This window comes from Lathyrus oleraceus, chromosome 6 (assembly GCF_024323335.1).
Source record: "Lathyrus oleraceus cultivar Zhongwan6 chromosome 6, CAAS_Psat_ZW6_1.0, whole genome shotgun sequence".
In the NCBI taxonomy this organism is placed as follows: Eukaryota; Viridiplantae; Streptophyta; class Magnoliopsida; order Fabales; family Fabaceae; genus Lathyrus; species Lathyrus oleraceus.
The window spans coordinates 235,760,392-235,774,223 of NC_066584.1; the positions used below are offsets into that span (position 1 = coordinate 235,760,392).

The 13,832-nt window shown below is 34.5% G+C and overlaps 2 protein-coding genes across 2 annotated transcripts; one reads left to right on the forward strand and one right to left on the reverse strand.

Annotated features, from left to right (window-relative positions):
• Positions 1-7,758: 7,758 nt before the first annotated feature.
• On the forward strand, positions 7,759-9,401 carry LOC127091842 (WAT1-related protein At5g07050). The gene is made up of 6 exons (XM_051030556.1): positions 7,759-8,067; positions 8,139-8,201; positions 8,286-8,640; positions 8,718-8,879; positions 8,955-9,106; positions 9,231-9,401. The coding sequence occupies exons 1-6, from the start codon at positions 7,892-7,894 to the stop codon at positions 9,361-9,363; spliced, it is 1,041 nt and encodes a 346-aa protein (XP_050886513.1). The 5' UTR covers positions 7,759-7,891; the 3' UTR covers positions 9,364-9,401.
• A 1,188-nt stretch (positions 9,402-10,589) lies between these two features.
• LOC127091843 (bZIP transcription factor 50) lies at positions 10,590-13,360 on the reverse strand. Its single transcript, XM_051030557.1, has 3 exons — positions 12,814-13,360; positions 12,342-12,565; positions 10,590-11,074 (listed from the first exon to the last, which is right to left on the reverse strand). The coding sequence occupies exons 1-3, from the start codon at positions 13,146-13,148 to the stop codon at positions 10,824-10,826; spliced, it is 810 nt and encodes a 269-aa protein (XP_050886514.1). The 5' UTR covers positions 13,149-13,360; the 3' UTR covers positions 10,590-10,823.
• Positions 13,361-13,832: the final 472 nt, after the last annotated feature.

Genomic DNA, 13,832 nt, shown 5'->3' on the forward strand with positions numbered 1-13,832 from the left:
CCATCCTCCAACTCAACAACAACTAAGGATCCTCTACCAGAGTATTTGTATCACAGGGATGAAGAACAACATAAAAACAACAGGGGGTGAGAATACATTCATAAATGTTAGCGATGCACAAAACAACAAAGGATAACACACGTAAACATCAAACATATAAATTATTCACAACAATCCTCAATCACAAGTGCATGTATGTATGCAATGTAATCAACTCTTCTATTTCAATGCATGTGGTACCAAATTTGGATATCATAGTTATGTTACTGATTAATCCACTCACTGATGGTTCCACTCTGAACTCAGTTCCTCTCTGAACATGGTTCCTCTCTGAATCCAGACTCATCACCGGTCCCCTCTCTGAACTATAAACTCGTCCTTGGACCGAAGTTTGTCACCATCAGACTCATCACAGGTAGAGCTATCAAAATGAGTTAACCCAGGACCGGCCCAAAAAATCATAAGGCTTGGGCCTTAAAATTAGAGCCCATATTTTTCAGGTTTTTTTAGCCCCGTCCTAAAAATCCTGCTACCCATTAGGGCTAGCCTGTATGGGTCGTGGGTAGCCCATTAGGTCCGCATAGCTATAAATTTAGAAAAATATATATTAATATTATATTGTCTTACTCCAAAATAACACATTGATTTTTCTCACACCACTTAATTTTATCTCTATTCTATTCAATCTTTCTCTTTTAAATCTTATACATTAATATAATCAACACTCTTTCCTCGTATTCTATTAGTTTCTCTTATGTTAAATATTCGAATATTATTTTATATAATTTTAAAATGTGTTGTATTTAAAAATACATTATAGTATTTATAAAAGATAATATAGTACTTAAAATTGTGTTATGTTTAAAATAATATAATTTTTAATTTCATTTATAATAAATATTATGGAGTTTTTATTTTAATTTTTTATTTAAAAAAGCCCATTTCGGGTAGCCCGAAGCCCATTTAGGGTTGGACTCTGGTAGTAATTTTCGAGCCCATATTACAATAAGGTTTTTTTTGCCCATCCCTAAAAAACCCGAGGCCCGTTTATGGTCGGGTAACCCATTTTTACAGCTCTAATCACATGTTCCATCTTTGAACCCGAGACTCGTCGCTAGATCGAAGTCCATCACATATCTCTGATATACACGATCTATGAAATGCAACAAACAACAATAATGCAATAATCCTCACTGGTTCCTCTTTGAACCTACAACATTGCCCATATAAGGCCACCACAGTAGTTCCTCTTTGAACCACACATCTCAACATAACTCAGTATAATCTATAATTATAACTCAACATAATATATAATCATATAATTACTCAATAATTCTCACCAATAGTGTAAAAAACAATATTACACAACCATCAACATTCAACAGGGTCAACTCATAACTCAACATAGCTCACTAATAAATATTTCATTTTTTATTCAAAATTAAAAGTCACTAGGTGTACTCTAGCTTTAACTTATTTACTCTCTAACTCGAATATGAAAATATCAGAAAACTCAACTCATTTAATTCACACAACTCCAAATGTATCAAGCTCAAATCTAACTATTAATATTCCACTATAAACCTTTCAGACTCCACTCTAATTATGTTAAACTCAACCCTCTTAATTTAAAATAATTATAAAACATAACAAACTCAAATCAATGACTCATCAAATTATCGGCCAAGTCATAAACTACTCAAAAACGTTTGAACCAAACCATTCAATTTACGCATTTAAACTTCTATCTCACATCCTCATACACATATTTAACCTCTAAAGCATTACTACTAGGTAATACTACACGTCAACTTCCCAACACTTCAAACAACGCCTCAATCTGAGTCACTGAACCCAAGTTATGGGGAAAAACCAAGGAACCAATAGATTGTCTAGGGGAACCAATCGGTTGTTCTGGACATTCTGTCCAGCATTTTTCACTCAAAGAAAGGAACTAATCGACTTTAGCAAGGGACCAATCGATTGTCACCTGGAATTTTCCCAAAAATCTCACTTATAAATTCATCTTCTTCGACCTTTAACCATCCCAAACCATATTTAATCATATTCTAACATGCATAAGCATTTCACACCATGAATTCGATATCATATATCAATTACATATCATTTAACATATCATACTACATAATTAATCATATTAACATCGATTTATCACAAAATCATCATTATGTTCATCTTCTCAAAAACACATAAACACGAACAACACAACTTAGAATTTCACATATCAATTCATACGAAATTAAGTAATTAACATAATATAAAAACAGTATCATAACACAATGGTCTAGAGAGGTTTGCATAACAATCTCAAGATCCAAAACTTCATTAATGGAGAAAGGAAAAATAACAAGGAAGAGGGCTAGGATCCCTCTCTATCCTTTATGCATAATATATCCATGGATGAATAATCTCACCCGTACCCTCCATTTACCTCAAATTTACAGCAAAAACCTTGAATCTCAACTATGGAGGCTTTACTCTTTCTTTGCTAGAGTTTCCCAACTCTGCTGACAACTTTTCATGTACCAACATTTTCTCTCCCTCTTTTTCTATTTAAAACAAATAAAAAACCTAATTTTATTTTCATTAATTTCATTCCTTCCTCCTCAACTCATGGTAATTCTCTCCTCATTACACTAATAGTATTAAAGTTATATTTTCCTCCTAAATTCTCAAATTCCTCTATTTCTCTATTAATTTTAATTATAAAATTCTAATAATTCTACAAAAAAATCCAATAATTTTCAAAAATACCAAATAAATCAAATAAAACACTCTAACACTCAAATAAAATAATATAAGTCATTTAAACTCTATTAAAATAATATAGTTTAAAAACTGGAGTGTTACACTTAATAAAGTGGTTTGTAAATTAAACAAATATCTCTATGGCTTAAAGCAAGACTGTCGCCAATGGAACTAAAATTTAACTTCCATTTACTTAACTTAGGTTTTAACCCGTCCAAGTCTGATTACTCTCTATTTACAAAGAAGAATGATAATTCTTTCATTGTCATTCTTATTTATGTTTATGACCTTATTCTTGCATAAAAGGATCTCACTTAAGTTACTCACATTAAATAAATTTTGGACACAAAGTTCAACATCAATGACCTAGGCATACTAAAATGTTTTCTAGGCTTTGAGATTTCTAGGTCTTCAAAAGGGATGACTTTATGTCAAAGAAAGTACAATCTTTACCTGTAACAGAATGCAAGTTTTCTAACAATAAAACTTGCATCAATCTCCATGGATCCAAGATGCAAACTTGACATAGAGAATGAACCCTTTTTCCCGATTCTACAAATTCAAAAGTTTAATTGGGAAACTTTTATATCTAACTCATTCCAAACTTGACATCACTTTCAACTTTTTCAAATTAAGTTAATACTTGGCAGCATCAACCAACCCACATATGCTAGCAGCCATAAAATTCTTCGCTACATAAAGAATGCACCTGCCAAAAGATCAACAACAAGGTTCATTTTATTCCTTGGCAACAATTTGATTAGCTGGAAAACAAAGAAATAATATATGGTGTCAAGCTTATCTTCAAAAGTCGAATATAGTGAATTGACCAACACTTAATGTGAGGCTCAATGGCTGCTAAAATTACTTTAAGATCTCTTCGTTCTACACAAACTGAAATTGCTCTGCTTCTTATGGTTTACCCATTTATGTTTTATTACTTTTAAACTTAGTAGTTTGATTTATTTTTTGTAATTGAACCTTCTCACATAGTTACACATTCCAGGGTTAAGTGCTAGGTTGTTTGTACGCATGCATAAACTAAACCATTTGGTTAAAGTCGTCAAAATATGTTTCTTGTCAATTAGTTAGAGATTTGGATTACGATATTTTTTTCATTTATTCACAAACTCTTTCTCAATTCAACTCATTCACAAACCTTTTCAAAATATTTTTTTTCTTCATAAAAGAACTGTTATAATTTGTCCCTTAGGAGTCAGACTAAAAACTTATAGCAACAAACGAGGATCAGAATCAGCTAACGTCAAAACACTTCTAGAATACAATTATAATTTTTCCCTAAAAACAACCAACAAATACTTATTTTCTACTATAAACTATGAAGCTCTGATTTTCTCATTGCATTATGAGAATCTGTAGGCACAAGAGTTTGAATCATTGGCGAGCACATTAATTAAAAACTTATGTTTTCCCTTTATTGAGATCAATTGCAAGTAACCTTTAGATAATGACACTCATTCGAGCAAAGAATGATCGAAATGATTCCCGTTGAGTACAACAGATGTGAAGGATGCTAATACTTTCCCCTTGTATAACCAACTTCCTTACCCTTTTTATCTTTCCCTTGGGTTTTATTGATATTCTCTCTTTCTCTCAGAATAAATAAAATTAGTGACGACTCTGTTATATTTCGAGTTTGCGATGCGCTCGGGTATTTTTCGCGGCATGACACTTTGCAGATCAGCTTGACCTATTTCCACCACTACCGGATGGTCAAAGACCTCATACTATGTAACTTCATTTGTTATAAAGTGTTGTGACTTTTGCTTCACTTTTTCAGTCAGGATTTTAGATAGCCTTTCAACCCTATGGCACGAGGAGAGAGTGATATGTCCATATATTTCTTTGTGGGTTTACTTTCTTTATGGCCAGACAACAAGGTTGTGAAAGGAAGTCATGATATAAAGCGTATCGGAAAATAAAAATTTCCCTCTAATTGATCCTTACAAATGATGCATGATGAGTGATAGAATGATTATCTCTTGTGGCGATTAACACCTTTGATGCAGAATTGGAGGAATGATCACGAGCATTGAATGAAAAACAACGCCTATACTCAGTCCACGTGAACATAATACCTTCAATCTCAACTCTAGCCACTACGAATGAAGACTTTGAGAGAGAGAGAGAGGGAGAGAGTGTGTGTTAGATAGAGAGAGAGAGAGAGAGAGAGAGAGAGTGAGAAATTATGACCGTGGTTTCATAAACTGAATTTCATCACATGTAAAAGCTTATGCACAAGAATTCTATTTATATAACCACTTGTGTGGACTGCAAGCTAAAAACCCCACTTAAGTGAACTGTGCCTTATGATGTATTGTATTTCACTTAATTTTATTATATTTTACGATGTTCTAGAGTTCACTTAAGTGTATAGTACCTTATGATGTTCTATAATTCTCCTAAGTACATCGTACCTTACTGTGTTCCTTATTTATTCTATCCCTCATCAATTTGTCCTTATGTGTGTGACCCTGTTGGTTCTCGTGACGTTGACAATTATATTAAATCACACATTTAATATAATAAAATGTGATTGGTAGCAGGTTGTACCTTGGGGATGTATATATTATGTTAGCCATTGGAGTGCAACAAGGTGACCCGTTAGGGCCGGTCTTTTTTGCTCTTGTGTTACACTTACTCATTCATCAAGTTAGAGACAATTGTAAGCTTCTTCTTCATGTCTAATATCTTGATGACATGACTATTATAGGGGATTCACAGAATCTGACTAATGCCATTGATATCATTCGGGAAACAGGTCCAACTTTAGGTCTTGAATTGAATATTCGTAAGACTGATATCTTTTGGCCTTCGTGTGATGGTAGTAAACTTTGTGAAGATTTGTTCTCGTAGAGCATTGGGAGGGTGATGTTGGGGATGAATTTTCTTGAAGGATATGTTAGTCGAGATGAAGGCTTTATCAAGAGGTTGTCCATAAAGAGAACTTCTAGGATTGTTGAGTTGATGCATCTTCTACTACAACTAAGGAATCCTCAAAGTGAGTTTCTTCTACTTTGATCATGCATGGGTATTGCCAAAAAAAAATTTGGCCTAAGAATGTGTCAATATAATCATATGTAAAAAGCTACTATTTGGTTTGATAAAGAGTCATGAAAGACAGTTGAAGACATCGTGGTTGGCAGAGGTCCTTTCTTAGGGGACCTTCAATGAATGGTGGTTTTTTTTACCTATTAGAGTTGGGGGATTGGGTTTGTACTCGGTAGTAGAGGTTACCTCGTATGCTTTGTGGCTTCTAGGACTCAATCATGGTTGCTACGGGATCATATATTGAGAGACGGTGAGGTATGTGATATGGACTCTGATTTTGACTGAGCTTTGGATGGTCTTAGTGTTGCAATTCCAGATTTTGACTTTAGTAGTTTAACTAGAAAGAACAATGTCCCTCCTAAAACATAATATATTTTGGCGAGGGTCCTTTTTAGTAAAAGTGTTCAGGACATGGATGTAAAGTTTGACATAACCATAACACAGAAAGTAGTTTTTAGTTATTTGCAAGTCGCACATACTCAAGACTTTTTTCTTGTTATTCTTATTGATGGGCTAGGTTAACATATATCATTGGTGGAGTACTGTACTATCCTAAGATACTTCCTTATGATTCTCTTATTTTCTATTGATGAGGTTTTTCCTATTCGTCACAAGGTGTGTTTGGATATATTTGGGAAACACGCAATTCAATGTAGGAAGCTTTCAATTTTTAAATACCTAAATGACATCGTTAGGGATGTCATATTTAATATATTTCGGCGGACCATAGTGTCTGTGAAGAAAGAGACGTCTATGAACTTCTTGACTGACCCGCATGAGGGAAGATTGACACTTAAGTCAATGGATATTCTAGTGTCGGTGCATAGGAGAGAAATATGCATGCGTGGACTTGACAGAGGTTTCTCCACTGGTGGGATTGGAGACTGGAGGTTTTACTGTGGGACAAGCGGTTTTCAAAGCCGCATCAAATAAAGTTGTCAAATATGAAAAAACATGTTATGACAATCAACATACTTTCATACCATTTGTCTTTGACATCTTTGATTTTCTAACACAACATCAGAAACAATAGATTTTTTCAGAAAGTCTAAAGATTTATACATAAAAGTAATGTATCTCCTAAATCAATTAATGTATTTTTTATGAGAATCGATTTTATCATTAAAAAAATAGGGGCACAACTTTGTTGCTCATTTGACTTATTTATGTATAAACTTTATTTTGATTACTCAATTAATTCATATGTTTTTAAAAAAAAAATTAGCTTTCAACTCATCATCAGTAGCCAATTCCTCCTTTAGCTTTCAACTCATCATCGGATACGAAATCTCTTTTGCAGTGTGGAAATGAAGGCATGGAAATAAATTGTACCTTGATCCCTCTACGAACAACTTATTATCTATTGACAAATGATATTCCAACATTAATAGTAGTAGTAGTAGACGCTTATATTTGTTCACATATTCTAGGTGAGTGTTAGGAAGAAGATAGTGTGGAAGGAAATGATACCAAGCCTTATGAATAGATTTCAGATTCATATTATAGAGTCCATTCATTTTCACTAGTTCAACGGATTCATTATGTTCCTTTGACAGTGAGGGACTCCCTCAGAGCAGCTAGGTCCTCATCATATATTTTTTCTAACATGTTTTGGTAGGTTTCTTGGACTTCATAAATCTCAAAGTGCATAGTGATAGTGGCCTCGGAGTAAGAAGCAACCTTCCACAAATCACTACTTTGGCTTATGGTGCCCATATAGAGTTTGCTTCCTCAAATGATTGGTCCAAACATTGGCAGTCTTGGCTTTTGGCAATTCTAATACTGTACTACCTTTTTTTCCCCTCTATTTTTAATACTATATATGAAGTATGAGGTGCCAAGAGACACATTGACACATGGTATACATAGATTCAAATACAACAACTTCATGCACAGCCAATTGCAAATGAAGGGAAAATGCAGTGACTCTATGGTTAATTCGACCACAAATAATTTACTAAAGAAAATATACTCTTCAATCAGTCAGTACTTATATAAAAGTGCGTGTGTTGAACTTGTTGAGAGGTTCTAAATAAGCTCATCATCACTTATGGACAAAGATTTCAAGCCACACTTGGTCATGATATTAGGCCAGTTGGGCTATACATTGTTATATTTTATCACTGAAGCTTCCTTCAACCATGGAATGAGTCCTTACGTGTATGTTACCTATCGCCATGTTGTCGCTGGGTTTGTGATGCTTCCATTTGCTTACTTTCTAGAAAGGTACATGCATACTGTCAAATTTAGTACTTAAGTCATTTTAATTAATCTCATGACAATCGTTTTTCTTGCAGAAATGTAAGACCAAAGCTGACATTTTCTCTTTTTATGGAGTTTTTTGTGCTTTCAGTCTTAGGGTAAGGAGAAATGATAAACAAAATCCATGTTATTACACTGTATGTATATACATGTATGAAAACATTATTTGTATGAAATTGCAGGGTAAGTTTGACTCTGAATATGTACTTTGCAAGCTTGAAGTACACTTCTCCAACATTTATTTCTTCCATGGTCAACAGCATAGCTTCCCTTACCTTCATTATTGCCGTGGCTTTCGGGTTTGAGGTTCTTGATCTTCGAAATCCTCACGGTATAGCAAAAGTGCTTGGGACCTTCACATCCTTAGCCGGTGTTATGACCATGACACTATACAAAGGACCTATTATGAGCAATTTGTGGCGTCCTCTAATTAATATTCAACCGAAAAGTGATAATTCTGTCAACACGAGCGAGTTAAAGGGTTCACTTCTTACAGTTTCATGCTGTGTTACATGGTCTATATGGTTCATTATGCAGGTTCTTACCTTAACTCATCATTAGTTTTTGTAAGTTTTATGTAAACATTTTTTGATGTTGAAAATTGGAAATTTCAGGCATCTACTCTAAAAAGATACCCTGCTCAATTATCACTCACTACATGGATGTGTTTTATAGGAGCAGCACAATCAGCTGTTTTCACAGTGATAGCAGAACATAATAACCATACAGCATGGATTATAGGGCTCAACATTGACTTGTGCTCCACAATATATGGGGTTAAGTATTATAATCATGTCATGAACAAGTACTACAAAATCTTGAATTCTAACTTTATCTATTACTAATGACAGGGAATTGTTGTTAGTGGTTTGTTGATGTACATTCAACTATGGTGTACTGAGAAAAAAGGACCAGTTTTTGTTACAATGTTTAATCCTCTTAGCACCATATTTGTGGCAATTCTGTCCTTCTCTGTCTTTGGTGAAAAACTTTATTTGGGCAGGTAACATGCAATGACTCAGTTTTTTTCACAATAAAAAGCCAATGAATTGCAGTTTTATCATTGAATCATTTTTTTTAGCATAATTAGTTATAATTCTGAAATTCAATTCTCATAAAATTTTCAGCATCATAGGTTCATTTATTGTCATCATGGGTCTGTACTTGTTGCTGTGGGGGAAAGAAGGTGATAGAGAGGTTGATTTCAAGATCAAAGGTAAATTGCAGTGCAATAGTGAAAAAACAGAATGCAGAATATAGTCAGTAATGACAGAGAGAATAGAATAAAATTTGTACATCATGAGGATTTGTCAGTTTATTCTGGCTATATACATTTTGTGCAAAACTAAGGCTTCACAAAGCTCTTTTTCACCAGTTTTACTTTTACAAGACAAAATTTCATACTATAGAACAACAAAAAATCTAGCAATGCAAAATTAAACATTTGTATAACCGAGTTCATGCAATTATAAACATGACATTAAATCAGAATAGTTATAATGACCGAGAAGAACAACCAGTAACAAAAATAATTAAAATGTTAATCGAATGTAAAAGAAAGGAGAATAGATAGCTGATCACCACAAGTATAGAATTATCAATAAGGCTATGCTAGAGAAAGCAACCGAAGCTAGCCAACAAGCAATATTTAACTGCAAAGAGGTGTAATTCAGCTGTCTGGTGATTATAATCTTACGATACATGTGAGTTGTATCTCAATTCAATCGATACAAATCTCTAATGTATGTGCGTGGATCTCATATCAGATATAGATTCATTATGAAAAACCCCTATTTAATATGATGAATCTCAGTTCATTATGATAATCACTACGTAGCCATAGTTTAGCCAACCTCTTTTGTGTGCCAACGAAGTGGGGGAGGAGGAGTTACTATGTTCAAGAATTCAAGTTGCATATGCTTCATTTCCCTAATCTCTCCACTGCAAGTACTACCACCTGGTCAGAACTCATTCTGAATCACTCAAAATCAGCTCTAGTGGTGATGACAACGTCACAGTCGCCATGAGTTGTAAGTTCAAGCGCAGAGAATGAACTTCAATGTATACGAGCAAAGCTAAAAACAGGGCACAAAGTGAAAACCTCAAAGGCTGTGATGTTGAATGAAGGTTCAAAGCATGCCCCAGTGAGTGGACTGTATGGTAACAGAAGATAGTAATGTTGTGGTTTAATGCATGATGGGAAGGTAGATGGTTAAAACAGAAATTAGTGAATGGTGGACGGTTTCTAGGGGTGTAGTCACTCACTTGTCTTTGGTGCTAGACAGGTAAAGGATGGTGATGGTCCTTCTCTTGCTGCATCGGCTGTATTCAATGTTATAGAGGTTTTGATGATGAATGGTGGTGCTTCTTAGAAGAGATTCTGATGATGGATGGTGCTTCATAGAAGAGATTCCATGTTCAGAGATATTTTGATTGAAAAACTATCCTTTCTAAGAATCAATAATAAAAAAGCAAGCGGTCTTAACTGCTACATAAAAAACAGCTTCCATGTTTCAAATAGGTAGAACAAACATATATGGTCCTGTGGTAAGTTCAAAGAACATAATACAGCAGCTGATAATTCCATATCAAAAGCATCCCAACATGTTTGATTTACATATTTTTAAGTCTAAAAGTTCAATAAGACAAAAAGAGATAAAGAAAGTGCAAAGAAATAAGGAATGAATATAACATCTGTAAAGCCCCGATTCAAAAGTTTTTTAGAACACGATAAAATCATCTTTATCATCTTTCATCTTCGTTCTTGAAGCTTGGCATCTTCTACTCTTTACAAAAGACTGAGTCAGGAAATACTTTATATTACTATTTGGCCTTTTTAGAGCCACGCTTCTTAGACCTTTGTGTTTCACGTTTTCTCTTGGAGGTAACACTGTTAGCCACAGTAAAAGGGGTAGACTGAGTTGGCACATGATGCCCATGAACCATAGCAGGGAACCCAGCAGCAGGGATTCTGCAACAATAATATGATCAATATTTGTAAGCAAGTGATAATCTAGTTAACATGAACTCCAATAGAGAAGCGTTACTAATATGATTCGGCAACATTAATATGATCAATATTCCTAAACAAATGATAATCTAACTAACATGAACCCCATTAGAGCAGCTTCATTAAACTCTCTCTGAATGATGTCAACATTAGAATTGACATGCTAAAATGGTTTTCTTTATTTAGCATGCATAAAGGGATTTTCCGATTGTTTTGGAATATCCATGTTTTATATGCATTTTGCATAAGCATGCATATCAAGATTACAACAAAAGGAGGTAGAATTTCATGAAAAAGACCAACAAGTGGTTATGTGAATTTTTATACATACGGCCCACAGTTATTCCATTTAAACACAAAAGCCTAAACATCATTGATATCAAGATTACAACAAAAGGAGGTAGAATTTCATGAAAAAGACCAGCAAGTGGTTATGTGAATTTTCATACATTCGGCCCACAGTTTTTCCATTTAGACACAAAAGCCTAAACATCATTGATATCACTTTGGATAGCAGCCGAACTCAAAAACGCTATAGCGCGATGTGAAATATTATGGTACGAATGAGATAGTGAAAGAGGAAAAGCCCAATCAAAAAGCTCTAACGGGATATTTTGGAATTTTAGATCATATTATGAGGTGAGCTGCTACACTATATTGCTCTATACTATGTGTCTTGCAGCGGCCTATATTGCTCTGATACTATGTGTCTTGAAGCGGCCAGGGGCCACTTTGCTAAAGTTCTGTAGCGCGCTATTGATAACATTGCTAAACAAAAACTGAATTCACTCAATACTTCGATTCTGCAAAGTCAATAAAAACCTTAAGACATTTATAACATTTGATCCACAGAATGTTCAGAAAACATGGCTGTTACGAGAAGGAATAATTTGGAGGTTAATAAGGCTTATTATACCTAGACGATTTGCATTAACTTATTTGTAAAAATGTTAGTCATTGAAGATTAAGGTTATAGCTTGGAAAACTACTATAAAGCCAATACATGAAACCAAAAGAGCATTAGTAGAAGACCTATTCATTAAAAAATAAGCTAATTTTTTAGGCCAGACAACCACAACATGCAACAGTGAAACCAAATCAATCAAGCAAGGTCAATGTCATCCTCCATATGGTTTTACTTCTACCCATTCAATTAGACTAACCAAAAAATGACAAAGAAAATAGGAAAAGAGGCAGAGGAAATATGATTTGCAATTGCAAGGCTTACCCAACAAGAGCACAGCAGACTCCTGCATGGTCATGGAAGCACCAAATGCACCACGCGATTGCAAACATAGCCGCAAAGCATGGTTCTCAGCATAACAGCACTGGAGCAAATGCTCCAGTCTTCTGCATTCCCCTTCAAAAAACCTACTCTTGCTCTCAAGGTTTTTCACATACATCTTCTTCCTCTCTCTTGATTTCACAGCAGCATCCCTGTTCCTCATCTGCCTGAAAATTGGATACGAAAAACATCTCTTTAAAACCATAATAATCCTTCCAGAGGAAATATTTACAAACAAAAGAAAAACAATACAACAAACCACCAAACCTTATTCCATTAACTACTAACTATAAGAAACTATAAGAAACTGTGAATATCCAAAATACAAAGTGATAATAATTTAACCTTGAAATTGAAATCGTCTAAGATTTTGAAACGGATAATCTGAGAATTGTTTACATAGACATATGTTTACCGTATTTGCTTCTTTGAGACGGGTTCATGAGGAACCTCTTCGGGAGTTAACGGATCAACTCTGTCTTTATCAGAAGGAGTCAAACTTTCCTCCGATTGAGGAAGCGGCTGAACGAGAATCTCCTCGAGAAGCTTATCATAGTCGGATTCCGGCGACGCGATTCCTTCTCCGTTGTCGAAATCTGTCATGAGCAAGTTCTCAAGCTGCGACATAGATGAATTTGGCGAGGGATGGTCTGCGAAGGAATCAGGAGGAATAATTCCATCTTGAAAAAAATCGGCGACTTCAAGCTCTGGTAAATCATCGAGGATAGATTCCCAATCTACAACGTCCATGGAATGAGGAAGAAGATGGTGGTGGTGGTGGTGGTGGTTGTGGTGGTGGTGATTGAACGGGGTTAGTAAAGGTTATGCATAAAAAAGAAGAAGAAGAAAAAAAAAGCGGTTTATGAAGTTTGGGGTTTACACAGTTAGGATTTTATTACTTTTTGAGTCTTGTCTTGGTGATTAAGGAAAATATCTTGGTGAGTTCTTATTTACACAAAAACTGAGGGAGGAAGGAACCGCGTAGATGAAGTCTTATGCCATCACTCGCCCAATCAGATTGCATATAGTGGAATCAATCTTACACGTGGGGCCGTCTATCACAATTCTTATTTACACTATTAGTAATATTTTGGGTTTTATATTTAATCCATATTTTTTATATGATGGAATAATCATATTTTATTCAAATTTAATGATATTAATTATTTATAATTATATTTTAGAAAATGTATTTTTATTAAAAACTCAATTATTAAAATTAAAATAGGACTTCCATATTATTTGTGACATTTTTTAAAACAAATTTCATTAAGGATTAAAACAATGGTTTACAATTGGACTTTAAGTCAACTTGAATAGTCTAGTTCTACTGTTTTGCTTTCAAACCCTAAACGTAGCAAGCAAGTGTATGCGTCAGTTGCATTGTTGTCTCCTTAGGTGTATATGAACTTCACTCCATCAAACTTGTTTTTC

What these genes read in the sequence shown, in the direction of transcription:
- LOC127091843 (XM_051030557.1), bottom strand. Translation starts at nt 13,148, where the DNA reads ATGGACGTTGTAGATTGGGAATCTATCCTCGATGATTTACCAGAGCTT. An exon ending in GTCTCAAAGAAGCAAATACG is followed by an intron (nt 12,566 to 12,813) that starts GTAAACATATGT and finishes TCCAATTTTCAG; the next exon opens with GCAGATGAGGAACAGGGATG. An exon ending in GTCTGCTGTGCTCTTGTTGG is followed by an intron (nt 11,075 to 12,341) that starts GTAAGCCTTGCA and finishes TTATTGTTGCAG; the next exon opens with AATCCCTGCTGCTGGGTTCC.
- LOC127091842 (XM_051030556.1), top strand. Translation starts at nt 7,892, where the DNA reads ATGGACAAAGATTTCAAGCCACACTTGGTCATGATATTAGGCCAGTTG. An exon ending in TTTGCTTACTTTCTAGAAAG is followed by an intron (nt 8,068 to 8,138) that starts GTACATGCATAC and finishes TTTTTCTTGCAG; the next exon opens with AAATGTAAGACCAAAGCTGA. An exon ending in CTATATGGTTCATTATGCAG is followed by an intron (nt 8,641 to 8,717) that starts GTTCTTACCTTA and finishes TGGAAATTTCAG; the next exon opens with GCATCTACTCTAAAAAGATA.